General features: G+C 29.3%; 1 protein-coding gene across 1 annotated transcript in view; it reads left to right on the forward strand.

Annotated features, from left to right (window-relative positions):
* LOC111637377 (STAM-binding protein-like) overlaps window positions 1-14,456 on the forward strand; it is a 69,352-nt gene that overhangs the window by 43,044 nt on the left and 11,852 nt on the right. Inside the window, exons 10-12 of the mRNA XM_023382852.1 lie at window positions 1,380-1,578; window positions 3,458-3,595; window positions 8,876-8,988. Coding sequence (XP_023238620.1) covers window positions 1,380-1,578; window positions 3,458-3,595; window positions 8,876-8,988 — 450 coding nt within the window. The remainder of the gene's footprint in view (window positions 1-1,379; window positions 1,579-3,457; window positions 3,596-8,875; window positions 8,989-14,456) is intronic.

Below are 14,456 nucleotides of genomic sequence, written 5' to 3' on the forward strand. Positions count from 1 at the left end.
TGAACCTCTCCCATTCGACAAGGAAGTTGTTGTCAACTTTCACTCCTTCTGATGATTTCTTGCATTGTTTCAATTGAAATCACCTTTCTGTTTTTTTAGAAGCCATGATTTGCACAACACTTGAATAAATGTAAATACCCTGCACTGAGGTGATGTATGTAATAAACAAGGAAGCAAGCCAAATCCCAACGGGAGCTCTGTACTTCAGATATACTAATAATATATTCTAATAACACTAATATATTATAAAAATAGCAGATTGTCATTGGCAACGGCAAAACAGTGGAAATATCATTCCCACTTGTTCGCAGAAAGTCCATTGTTCGCCTCACGTAACTGCCGAACGGAAAGTCCGTTGTTCGCAGCGTCCGTTATAAGAGGCACCACTGTATTTGGATTTGTGTGTAAATTCTTATTTAAAACTTCTAAAACAGATATAAATTTACTAGATAAACCCAGTTTCCTTAAACAAATAGTAGTTAAACTGCTCATGTATGTTTTATATAAAAAGCAAGTTCTAAAAAATAGATGTAATTCTTATCATTTGACAGAAATAAAAAAATTTTAGTGAAGAAATAATCTGAAAATTTATTAATAAATTCATTAAGAATTTTTGTCTTCAAAATTTTCAATATTTGAATAATATTGATAACATTAAACATATAAATAATAGATCACAATTATATTATCCATTACAGATGGCTCATTTTAATTTGAAAACATTAATAAAATGCTATCCCATTGTTATAAATTATCTGTAAGATTATATTCAAATACATTTTTGGTGAAATTTAAATATATGGATGAATTATAAAGTCTCAAGGATTAATTTACTTATTCAAATAATAATGACCTTACAAATAATTCATGTAAATATGTAAATTGCAATGAATTTCCAAATTTCCACTAGGTATCTGTAGATGTATATAAATACAACAGATAATGACCCGATGGACATTTAAAAAAATTTTTAATACTGTGTCATTGACATTGAATCCTCAAAGAAAAGGTTGGCATCAAATATGTAGTGTATATGTTTTTTAATATCATATTGTTGGTTTTTAATGAAGAATTGTTTGTATCTTCGTGTTGGGAACCATCTGCATCTGGTTGGAATCGTAAAAGGATAGATTTTAAACTGATCCAAAATTATTTGTATGGTCATTATTATTTGAATAAGTTAAATATATGCAATTTGTTTTTTATATATTAATAATTTTGATTTTTATGATAACTAACAATTATTAACTTGCTTGTCATTGAATTAAAATAAGATGCATTATAATTTATGTATGATGTAGTTGAAGTAATATAAGCTTCTTCATGCATAAACTTTAGATTTTATGCTAACAGTATTGATATAATTGATTTTTCTTTAGATTGTTAACTGTAACAACGCCTACAGTAGATCGTAGTACTAAACCCAGGTCTCTGCTTAGTCCAGTTCCAGAATCCCAAAACATTTCTGGATTAAGAACAGTAATAGTACCTCGTAATCTTATTGATCAGTTTCTCCATTTAGCTGAACAAAATACCATCTGTAATATTGAAACGTGTGGAATATTAGCTGGAAAATTAGTAAGTGTTCAAATTAATATTTGTTTTTATTGCAATATACAATAATTTTTATTTATTATACCAGTGTTGCTCAGAGTAGTAGTCCAGAAGCCTGGAAACTTTGGTAATTGGCTGCTAGTTTGCAGAAAGTTTCCAGGAAAAGAAAACATGGTCTGAAATAATACAATGCTTTTAAAAGATGTATAATAATGGTAATTATCTTGTAGTGCTTCAGTGTATTTACACAAGAAAATACTATTATATGAACATCTGTCGTTTGAATACAACAATACAGTAATATAGCGAAAATATAGTACTTGTCTTGTTGTATTGCAAAAATTATTCTTGGGCTGTCATATCAATTACTTTAGGAATAACTGTTTTAGATAATTCTTTATTTCTTAGATCAGTTATTGTTCTATTAAAATTATTTATTGATTTTACATTTATTTGTTGTAAAATTGCCTTTATAGTTTCTCAAATTTTTATTACTTTGATAGGTTCGTAATCGTTAAAAGAAGATTAAATGTTACTTTTTTTAATCTGTAATTCATGACCTTATAAAGTTTCTCAGTCTTCAACAGAATGTTAAGAAATTAAACACAATTCAAAAATTTGAGAAATGCTAGTAACTTTAATTACAAATACATTCTGTATATAAAAATTTTTTATTTTGACAATATCAATAATGTAAAATGTTCAAAGTGTGTACAGGAAACATTTTTCTTAATGAACCCACTTTTATAATTGGACCACTTAAAATTGGATTAATCTTCTAATAACTTTTTAGGTGTAATTTGGATATTTATATATTTAGAACTTCCATCTTAACTATCTTGCTGTAAAAGTTAGGACATAATGGACTATTGAATTGTAGGTTCTGTAGTTCTGTGCATTCAATCTGTTTCCTAGAATTTGATTATCATTGTGCATCACTATTTTCAATTTTGAAATACTTATTTGATTACATTTGTGAGCAATCTTGTTTCAAATTTCATTTGATTTTTTCCATAAGCCTTGCACATATTTGCAGATAAGAATTTTTGTTGATGTAGTCAAATGTGAGATTTTGTCTGTTTTCCACATATTTAATTCCAATTTTAATTCTCATCTTTTTAGGATATGATTCAACCAAATTGCATGTATGTGATGAAGCTTAATTTATCTGAAATATTACTTTGTCCATCTTGTGAGGATATAGTTGTAGTAGATAAGTTTCAAAGAGTGGTTGGTTTTAAAATACAGACACTGAATATAATCATTTTGATCAAAAGAAATATTTTGATAAATGGTAAGATGATGTGCCCACTTATTTATACCAATTACCATAAAGTACACAGAACAACTTTCAGTGTAGTATCTTAACCAACTTTCAAGTGGTTGTTTCCCATGGTTAGTATAACAAATTCTCCTTTTGCTGTTGCAATAACTTAGATACTGTCATGCCTTATTCAAAAGTGATGAAATGTTGCCCTATCCCCAGCAAGATTTTTTTCATGTAACTTTCTGCAATTACTATTTGGTTTATTTATGATCTTTCATTTAGTTTATGAACCTTCTCTTTTCACCTTGTCATTAAACCAGAAGCCATGATGCAAGCATAATGCCATGAATAGGCAAATAGAAAATTTCATGGCATGATGCAAGCATAATGCCATGAAATTTTTGAATATGCCTTAGATAAACACAAATATATTTAAAAAACAATTCAAATAAGATGATAAAAATAATCATTGGTTTTAGATAATCTCTTAGTTTTATTTGTGCAAGTTGATTAAAAATATATTAACAATAAAATTAAAAAAATTTTTTTTTATTCTCAAAAATAAGGAAATAATATTTAATCTTAAATTGAAATTTACTAATATTAAATTTTAATTAAATTTTTAAAATTTTCCAGTCTTATAGTAAATTCACTGTCACACATCTGTTGATTCCAAAACAAACTGGAAGTGCTGATTCTTGTACAACTGGTAGTGAAGAAGAATTGTTTACTTACCAGGATAAACATGATTTAATCACCCTAGGATGGATACATGTAAGTAAAATTAAAACTTTGATATATTATATATATATAAATATAAACAATTCTTAAAATTTTTTGTTAAATTCTATATTTATTGAAAAATACTAATTTTTTTAATTTTAAATACACATTCATTTATACATAGTGTGAAGAAGTAAGTGTTTTTTTTATCTAAGAAAACATTAAGAAACATGAATTGATTGTTCTACAGAAAACCTGTTTCAAATATCTTTGTATCTGATATCAGTTTCTTACAATACAGTTTAAAAATCAAACATTTTCAACACTCAGATAACATGCTTGATGGTGATATAAATGAAGACATTTATCTCTAATATACTGTATTTTCACGGAATGACCGGTATTCCACATATAAATGGAGGAGACCAGCATGCCGGTCAAACTGCAACTAAAATATAACATTAATCAGATGTAACTAAAATACCTTCCTTTCAAATTTCACACAAAGCAAATGTTAATTGGCATAAGCTGAGATAATTTACAGTAAGTTTCTTAAATTCAATATGTTTATTTTTGCGTTTTCAAATCAAATAACAATAAAATACACATAAAAAACACTTTCAGAATTCCAAAAGTATTTTACATTGTTAGAAAGAAGACAAAATGAAAAAATTAAACATATAATCATACATTTTGATGTAATGCTGACAGTTTTACAGTTTTAGAATAAAAACTTGTTTTGTTTTTAATGCGCCTTCTAGAGAGGGATATATAGTTTCACTTAAACTGGCATGCTGGTTTTTATCATATGGAAATATCTGATTTTATGGTCTTCCCTGGATAGACTGACATGCTGGATAGACTGACATGTCATTCTGTGAAAATATGGTATATTTGTACCTTGGACCTTATAAACAGAGTTCCTACATACCTGGAAAGTCAGAGATTTTCATTAGTGTTCAGAAAAAGTCAAGAACAGTCAGGAAATTTGCCTCTTTGGCTGCTTTGTTGGTTTTTTTGCTCACAATAAGATAGACTAAGTGTAGCCATCTGAAGGCAGCAAGATGTAATGTGATACAATGCAACATATCAAAAGGCATGGAGAATATTTTCAGGACTCAAAATTTCTCTAAAAATTATTGTGCACACAATAAAACCATAATTTATGAATCAATTAATAATTATTATTACATAGTTTGAAAAATTTAAATTAAATCATACATATAAGTAATAGGTCTACCATACAATTTGTCATGTAACACTAAACTGGTAAATGAACATAAATATTTTAGATTAAAAGAATACTTTAATTTAAGCACATGTTTCCATCATCATGGTATAGCATATACAATTATAAACACAATTACTTTTTTTACTGATAGTGCAGATTAATTTTAAAAACTAATTTTGATTGTTTGTGAAGAATTATAAAATGGAACAGGAAGGAGAGCATTCAAAATGCCAGGGGATTAATAACAGGATAAACTATTTTAATTTAATAAAACATTTTATTTTTAATTTTAAATATTCCACAATTATAAAAATTATGTAACTGTTAATTAGAAAAAAATAACTAACTAAAATGTCATAGAAGCAATAGCATATTTGCATAGTAAATCATATTCTGCATTTATTTTGTCAATATGCTGAACTATAAGGAATGTGAGGTCAGGGAATTTGTACAAAGTTGGTCAGGAGAAGTCAGGGAAAGTAATGGAATTTAAAACAAGTAGAAAATTATTTATTTTGGTTTTTTAATATTGAAATAAGTGGTGTTTGTAGAGAAAGTTATCTTTAAACTTTAAATGGTAAAAATTTATTAGTTTATTAAATGAAAGACTACATTTTAAAATAAACTCTAGATTTATCTAATTGCGTGTTTACTTACTTCTTAACTATTTCTTTGAAATTAATTAATCTAGTTAATATTCTAATAGTAATGCAAGAAACTATTTTCCTGAAATAATATATATGTGTGTGTGTGTGTGTGTGTGTCCATGAGAGAGATAGATTATTTGTTTTTTCTTGTAGAATATTTCATTTACAAAATGCTATATGTTTTATTTAGTTCTTAACTTACAGAATATATTTTTCTTCAGCATTTTTATTTTTAGTTTATCACAGCAAAATACTAATACAAATTACATTAAAAACATTAAACTTTTTTATAGTTAGTTCTTGAAAATGTTTAATAGAACTATCTTGAACTATCACATAGCCTTTTTTTTAGGATTTCTATTAAATTATTGTCTCGTATTTTACTTTATATATATTGCAGTTTAATCCTATAGTAATAAAGGAAAACTTTATCAATTATGATAGTATAAACATTGTATTTAAATATTATGTATAAAATTTATATATGTAAATATTGGAGTTTGCCAGAATATCAGTTTGACATTTGTATTCAAAAATGTCATTGAAGTTGTTGAGTTTTTCAGTTGTATATTGGAAAGTTAGTAAATGAACTGAACATAATGGAATACAAATAGAAAATTATGATTTGTTGTAAAATTTTGATTTATTAACACAAGTTACAAGAGAGTTAACATTAATGCAATATTTTGTATAAAATTTTTTACTTCAAAATAAAAATTCAACAGTATGTCTTAGTCCAAGAGTGGACAAACTACAGTCTCTGATGTCATTTCGTGCAGTCTATGCACAAATTCACAAATTTCATAATTTTATTAATAAAAATGATAAGTTAAATACATAATTAGTACATGCTTTGAAACATTTGAAAAACTGAGCAGTCTTGTACATAACTATATGTTCACACCTAGGTTTGGGCTGCAATTATGAATGTTATTTGTCAATTGGATGATAGTACTCAAATTCTTTTTCTCACTTGTGACCTGCTAGAGAATGGGTGGCCAACAGTTTTTGCCCCCGGGCTGAATTGGAAAGAAAACTTTTTCCATGGGCTGAACCAGAGGCTGCCCTAGGAAGATTTTGAGGTGGTGCGAGATCTCATTGTGGTGTCACCCCGTAGAGACTAAATTGTACATAGAGATTACAGATACATTTTTCATATTATCATACTTTATCAACATTCTATGCCGTACTTAAGAGATTTGTAATGGAGGGTTAACTCTAAATGCAGTGAGTTGTTGATTTTAGATGTCAGAATTTTTCATCGAGCTATTCTGACTTGAGTAGCTAATATTGAGAGATTAATTGCGGGCTGCGTGTTGGCCATGTCTGTGCTAGAGATTTTACAGGTATCCATGTGGCCCTCATGAAAAAAAGTTTGTCCACTCCTGTCCTAGATCATTAATCATATTTTCCATATTTCCATAGCTGTATGGTCATGTGGATGTTTGTTAAACATTAGTGATGTAACGAATGTTCGGTTACTATTCGGTATTCGGCCTATTTTTCACTATTCGGCCGAATACTGAATATTTAATCACTATTCGGCCGAATACCTAAAACAGGAGAAAGAAATAACAAAAACACAGTAAATTAATCATTTTGGTATTTAGATTTAATGTTATTGGGTTAGTGATGTTTGTTTATATTTATTTATAACTTATAACATGCACAAAATAAAAAAGAAAATAATATTAGTCACATGTATTCACAATTTATAATTACAAAGATCAGCACACGTACACACCTATTCGTTTGAGAATTGTCACACATATCCGAAGGTCTGACCCTGCCTATCCTTCTTCTTAAGTGCTCATCTTTGCTCTTCCCTTTCTCTTTCCTCTATCTCTCTAGTCCGCATATGCCTATGCATACATCATAATACGCGCTCACGATACTTTCGATTCGTCACTTTTCTGTCATAGTTTTTCCATTTTACAATGACTCATAGCCTGGTGATAATGGAGAAAAGAGATAGATAGGACGTTGGTATAAGTAACAGTTATGATTTTACAGATTTGAGACAGCTTGGTAGTCTGAACGGCCCCAGGCTTTCGCTTGCGCACGCTAAGTGACTTTTATTACAAGCATTTAGCTTTCCAAAGTCTATGACAACAATTGTTTGGCATTGATGGCCATGAATTTCGTGCTAGTAAGCTGCCTTGACTTGTTTGATTATGTTATCAACTCAATTTCATATTTATTTTCACATTTTCACTTCGCGGTCTTTCTCTGTTCTTTTTCCGGTATTTACACGTGTAGGTCATTTCATTGTTATCCACATTTGATATCATCATTTATCACATACTGCCATGATGCTCTTGTCTGTCCCCTACAGCTGTCAAGAATTAACGCGATTGGCAAAACATAGTGACAGCGGGCCAATAGAGAGCAGGGTCCTTGCCATAATGCGGTTTGCGTGCCAATTTTCATACGTGTGTTAATCAAGCCGAATAGTTTGGCCAAATATTCGACTATTTGGCCAAGCTCGTGGCCGAATATTCAGTATTTGGCCTGAGGTCGAATATACTATTTGTTTCAACACTATTAAACATTATTCTATTAGTGTCTTTTTAATGAATGAGTCTGGCAGTTATAGAAATTTTAAGTATTTCCTTTTAATTCTATCCAGGTTAAAAGAGGTGTTTGAAAATCAGTGGTCAACTTGTATTATACAAAAGAATATAGAGGGTTGGGCAGAAAGGACAGACATTTTTAAAAAAATCACATCATCTGTAATTGTTATTACAAAAGATGTATGTTGGAAGATGTGAATTTGTATTGAAATAGCATTTTTCAGAATCAAGTGTGGCAAATAACATCTTCCATTCAGCTAGGTTAAATCACCTTTGTTATCTGTTCAGTTATAAAGCAAACGTGATTTCTTGTACCTAATCTACCTGTAGGATTCTCTCCAGCATATCCTTTCACTTCATCCACTACCCTATATGCTTCATCAAGGAAGCTGTCAACAATGGAAGTCCCCATGGTAAAGAAAATTCCACTCTCAATGTCTAAAATCTACTAGATTTACTAGAATCTACTAGAGTACAAGAGCAGTAGACTATAGCAACAGGAAATGCATTTACCACATTAATGTATTTTAAACCTTGAGGAAACAGTCATATGCAAACATTCTATTGTCCATGGCTCCATGCCTTCAACTGAAAAGACAATGTTAAGACCTCACTACCTTCACACACCTGCCACACATCTGTCACTCCACCAGGTGGTGAGTTCTAGCCATTTCATAAACGTCCATTCTTTCTGCTCCACCCTGAACTATTCTTTTGTATAGATTAAATACATAAAAATATAATAATAATTAAAAGTTGCTCAGTCATACAAATTTATACAGCCTTAAGGGAATTTTATGTTTAAAAAATTTTAAAAAGTAATTTTCACTACAAGTAATATTTATTTATAATTAATTCAAATATTTGATTTATTGAACAGACTCATCCAACACAAACAGCATTTATGTCAAGTGTAGATCTTCATTCACATTGTTCTTATCAATTGATGATGCCTGAAGCTGTTGCAATTGTATGCTCACCTAAGTATCAAGAGTAAGTCAATTTTCATATTCAATCAATGTATATTATAATAGGTAAAGATTTTTGTTATAATTATATGTATAACACAAAACTTTTTAACAGTAAATTCTAATTGTTAACTATAACATCTGTGTATTATACTCTACTTACTTCAGTATAGAAATTGTTAACCATTAGTTAACAATTTCTGTACTGAAGTAAGTAGAGTATGATATACAGATTTTATAGTTCTAATATAATGATGAATTTCTATGTTTTATTATTTTACATGAAGAAACTTAATAAGTCAACCAATTTATGAATTTAATTTATAAATTCCCTATTTTAAGGCATAAGTAAGAATGCTTAAACCTATTTGGAATGTAATGTTCCTGTTACAGTTTTTTGAAAGAAGCTTGATATATAAACAGATTAAGAATAATTTGTTTGGAAAACTACAACAATGCATATAATTTTCTAGATTGAATGCTTTTTATATTAAAACTAGTATCAACCACTGCTTATGTCTGTATCTTCGATTTAATTAGTTCAAAATTAATATTGCAAAATTATGAATTATACTTTTCTCATTATTTATAAAATATATGTACAATAACCCCTTAATATATTGTATAGTACATATTAGAGATAAGTCAAATGAGCAATATACCAGATGGTGCAATAAAACTGATGTATCTAGGCATCTATTTTGTCCATTTTTAATCATGCCAACTTGCTTTTTTGTGGATGGTATATTTGTAGTTTATACAATGATACTTTCAAGGTCAATGATTAGATTAAGATAATATTCCTTTGCTAGCAGGGAAATTTCAATGACAGTTGATTTTTAAAAAATTATTGGCTAAAGCACTTTTATATTTGGAAAACAAAAAAAAAGATACGCAATGAAACTTCCATTAATGGACACTCCTAAATAGTGGACACATCTACTTAACAGATATTTTTCCAATCCCCAGACCCTTCAAATAGAACATCTATAATATTTACCTCTAAATAATGGATGTTGTCATCTGTAACCTACCTTACGAAAACACAAACTCATGCCTTCAATATTCTGAAAGAATTAATTAGGTATGAAATATTTTAAAACTAAAACAAAGAATCAGTTCAAATAGTTTTTCAGAGGATAAAATTTGACTGTAGGTGTTGAATAAAGACTGGCTTAAAATAGGAATAGGGGAGGAGGACAGGTTGTAAGAGCCAAACAATATTCTTTATCTGGTTACATTTTCTATCACCATTTATTGTCATATTAATAACATACATATTAATGTTATTAAACTTCTGTCTTATTGTTGGAATTAAGCTTACGGTATCAAGAAACCATAAACTTTTCCAAAGTTATTCATTCATTCGACATGAACCATAGCAGAGTAATAATAAAAAAAAAAAAACAGTTTTAAGGTTAAGACAATAGCATTTATTTGGTGAAAGTTCAAAGGTTGTGTTATAAAGGCAATTTGCCAACCTCTTTAAAGTGTAGGAAGATATTCAGTTTTCTCACATTTATGATGTAATTTATGATCTTAATAGCTTTGTGGTGGCTAAATTAATTCTTAATAAATCATTTATTGAGAAAAGTAAAAATGTTTAAAAAATTACACCTACTCAATAACTACAAAGTAGACAAACTATATTGATTTTTATTAGTTGCTTAGATTATAAATGATATTATAAATGCAAGAATATTGAATAGCCAATTCAAGGGGTAAGAAATGTATTTCTTACCCCTGAATTGGCTAGAAAATTGCCTTCATGTGATTTTTACAGCTGAAAATATAAATAATATACTGTATATATATTAAGACATATAAGAATTTACTTCTAGCATATGCCAATCCTTTTATAATAATAAATTTAAACACCAACAGACAATAAAATGTTTTTTATTATTATGTATATATATTTTAATTATATATGCTATGTATACTTTTTGGTATTTTCACATTCCTAACCCAAATTTAATGTTTTCACAATCCATCATATTCTGCATTTTATAATGACCAGGTTAAAATACAATATGGCTACTGGCATGTACTGTACCTCTCTAAATAGCAGAAAAACTTCTCAGTCCTGATAGTGTCCACTATTCGGAAGTTATATTGTATATATCTGCATGAGCAATGTAATGAGGTGCAGTATAACAAGAAACTACTGTATTTTCAACTTCTGTCTGTTCATTCAAATTCTCTGACATATTTTTGAAAGAAAAAATTATTTTATTTTTAGTGGAAGTAAAAAAAAATTATAAATTTTATTTTTGTTTTACTTTCCCAGCTGTTATGTATACATAACAAGGGAAAGTATGGGAATTGTGTCAAATTTGATCCTTTGTTTTTTGCAAATCTCAATGTTTTGAGACTTCCTGAGACCAAAAAAGTCAAAGAAATGCTGTGTGTGTGTGTGTGTGTTGGTGTCTATTTNTAGTTTCTTAATTTTTAAATTAAAACACGAGATTTGTCATGGTAGCTTGTATAAGGGGCGTTGATGCTTTTAAATTTTGGTGGTAAAAGGTAGACGGGGTGAAGAGATAGTGAGTGGGCATGTAGTATATCTCGAGAGGAGTCAGACCTGATAAAGATTGTTACACATTATTAACACTTGTTTATCAAACTTATTCCTACACTCAAAATTAACCTTTTTGCCATTTTATAGTAATTAAAAATATAAAAAGTTTTTATAAGAAAATCTCATAATAGATGGCAGCAACCCATAATTTTATTAAGTTATATTGTACAGTCGACCCCCTATAACACTGTTGGTTTTTCCATTTTATATGAATTCCATGTTGTACGAGTCACTTAGATTTTACAAATACGTGAGCTGTTTACAGCCCGGCACACGTGTTTGTAAAATCTAATGACTCGTACAACATGGAATTCATATAAAACGGAAAAATCAACAGTGTTATAGGGGGACTATAGCGACTGTAATTAAAATTATAAAGGTTATTTTTTAAATAAGATCTCATAACAGATGGGAAAGTTATGTAACTCATTGCTGGACTTTTGTTTGGTCAGCATTATATATAAAAAATGTAACATAGACACTGAAATCTAGTAAGGTTGACCATCACCAATCCTGCAAGTAATCTGGCATTAATTTCCACGGGAGCAATTTCAAATTTTCCAGGTTGTGGCATGTACAGTACAGTATCTGTCACCAATGTTTGTTGTGCTAACTGCTGCTGCATAAGCTGCTTTTGAGCATTTTCAAACACTGATAAGTTATTTGAATTGTCTTTTGTGCATTTTTATTATAACCTGCCAACATTTAATTCCAGTTATGGCTCCAATGAATATAGGAAGTGTGTCTCTTGGTGTGAAGCATAAACACCATATCTTGTCCATACAGATAGGTAGAACTTCTGAAAAACTTGACAGTAGTGTATTTGTGCAAAGCTTGTGTGATTTATACAGCATTGGCTCATCTACAATTTGACATAAAGAAACAGAGAAAAATTGCTCAACTTCTTGGCTGACAGAGTTTTTCCCTTATTAAACAACATATATTGATTTACAGCATATTTTAGTATAGCAGGTAGGATGAAGTGATTAGCTGTTGGGTTAAGTGTATTCTAACTAACAAACTAGCACATACATCTCTCAATGATGCTGGATTGGTGATAGTCAACATGTATTGTAGTAGTTATTACATTGTGGTAGTTGCATTTATTTTACTATAAGCTAGAGAGTTTCATCGTCTGTTTTCATCAACCCTTCTTGACCTCGTTCTCACCAACTTGGTTAATCAACCAGCTAAATATTTCATCCAACTGGTTAAAAGTATTTATTTTCAGTTACTTTTTAAAGATAACTGTACTGTATACCAGTATTTTTCAACCTGTGTGCCTCAGATGTGTCCAGAAAACTATTAAATATTTTTTAAAATTTTGAATAAGCTTTTTTTTTAAATTTCATTTATCTTTCATTTTTTTACTGCCCACTGATCAAAGGGAGAAGGAGGTATTCACTAAAATGCCAATTGGTGAAAAATTTGCAATATTAGCATACCCCTCTCACAAAAGTTGCACGTGTTTGTGTGTATGCTGATGTATCAAGTCTGGAGCTTCTATAAATGTTATGGCTTACCAGCTTAAAGGCTTTTTTTATTTCTGTAGTATATTTGTAAAATTATGAGTTTTGCCTTGGTAAATTTAACTTCTGTACTATCAATTTTTCTTTAAATCAATCATAATTTATTTTAAATTTTAAACATAATTGTAGCAATTTTAAAAATTATGATTTGGCTTCACATCAATTCTATCATGATACAACAAAGTTGAGTGATGTCCTAATCTAAAATGATAAATTCTGTTTTTTTTTAATCAATTATTTCTTCTATTAATAGTATTTTATAAATTTATTAGTTGCTATATTACTATGGATTTTTTTTATAATATACAGGTAAGAAAATCCGATATTAATAAATTCTAAATTTTAATTATTTAAACCAATACAATTATCAAAGTTTTCATAAAGTATTTGAGATTAGGAAGTATAGGTAATCCTTGAGATATGCAGTTAATTGGTTCCACAATTATAGCATGTAAATCAAAACCTGTCATTTCATAACTAATCAATGGAAAATGAAGAAATCAAGTTAAAAAAGTATTTATTGAAGAATTATTAAAGGTTGTAGACAAAGCAATGTGTAAATTGCATACAAGTACATGTGCAATTGTACATTTTTTGTTTATATATTATCCACATAGATCTTGTTTATAAATAGGACTATGGTGTAGTTTTGAATCAGCAAAAGGGGGAAAACCTAGTCAAAAATAAGACAAAATAACTTTATTTTTACCGGTATAATAAGTGCTATTTATAAATAAATGTCTGTGGATATATAAACAAAAATTGCTACTAATAAACTTCACTTCTAATACTGGAGGTAATATAATTCTCTCCACTTGAATAAAAACCTTTCAATCTCCAGTGTTATTCTTCTTGGCAAACGTTTTCAACCCTACCAGGGTCTTCTTCAGGCCACTGTTATAATAAATTCAAACAGTACAAAATTGAACAGGAACCGAATAAATGCGATTCAAATCCTAGAACGTCAACGTTAATATCAAAAATATAGAACACCACGTTCTTGCTTCGATGACGTCAAAGCTTGCGTAATTTGCGCTTGTAATAAATCCATATTACATTCAATTATGGTTTGTTCTTTCATAGCAAAATTTCCATGCACTAGAGATGTTGACTGCGTCTTTGGAGTTAATGCATGTGTTGTTTAATCCCACTTTATAAATTTCTAAGGTCTCCATAATCCTTAGTTGGTCTACACGGTGTGATAGCCTAATTAGATGGGCATTCTGTAGATCAACCTTTATTCCAGGTTCTATGGCTACGGTTGAAAGGGTGGTGGTGTGCTTATTATTATCTATATCATACTTATGCTCCTGGAGACGTTTACGAAGGGAGCGCTTGGGATACACTAACCTATTAATAAATCTGTCATCCCAAAGGGGGATA

This window comes from Centruroides sculpturatus, unplaced genomic scaffold (genome assembly GCF_000671375.1).
Source record: "Centruroides sculpturatus isolate CEXI.00-Female unplaced genomic scaffold, Cexi_2.0 scaffold1158, whole genome shotgun sequence".
NCBI lineage: Eukaryota > Metazoa > Arthropoda > Arachnida > Scorpiones > Buthidae > Centruroides > Centruroides sculpturatus.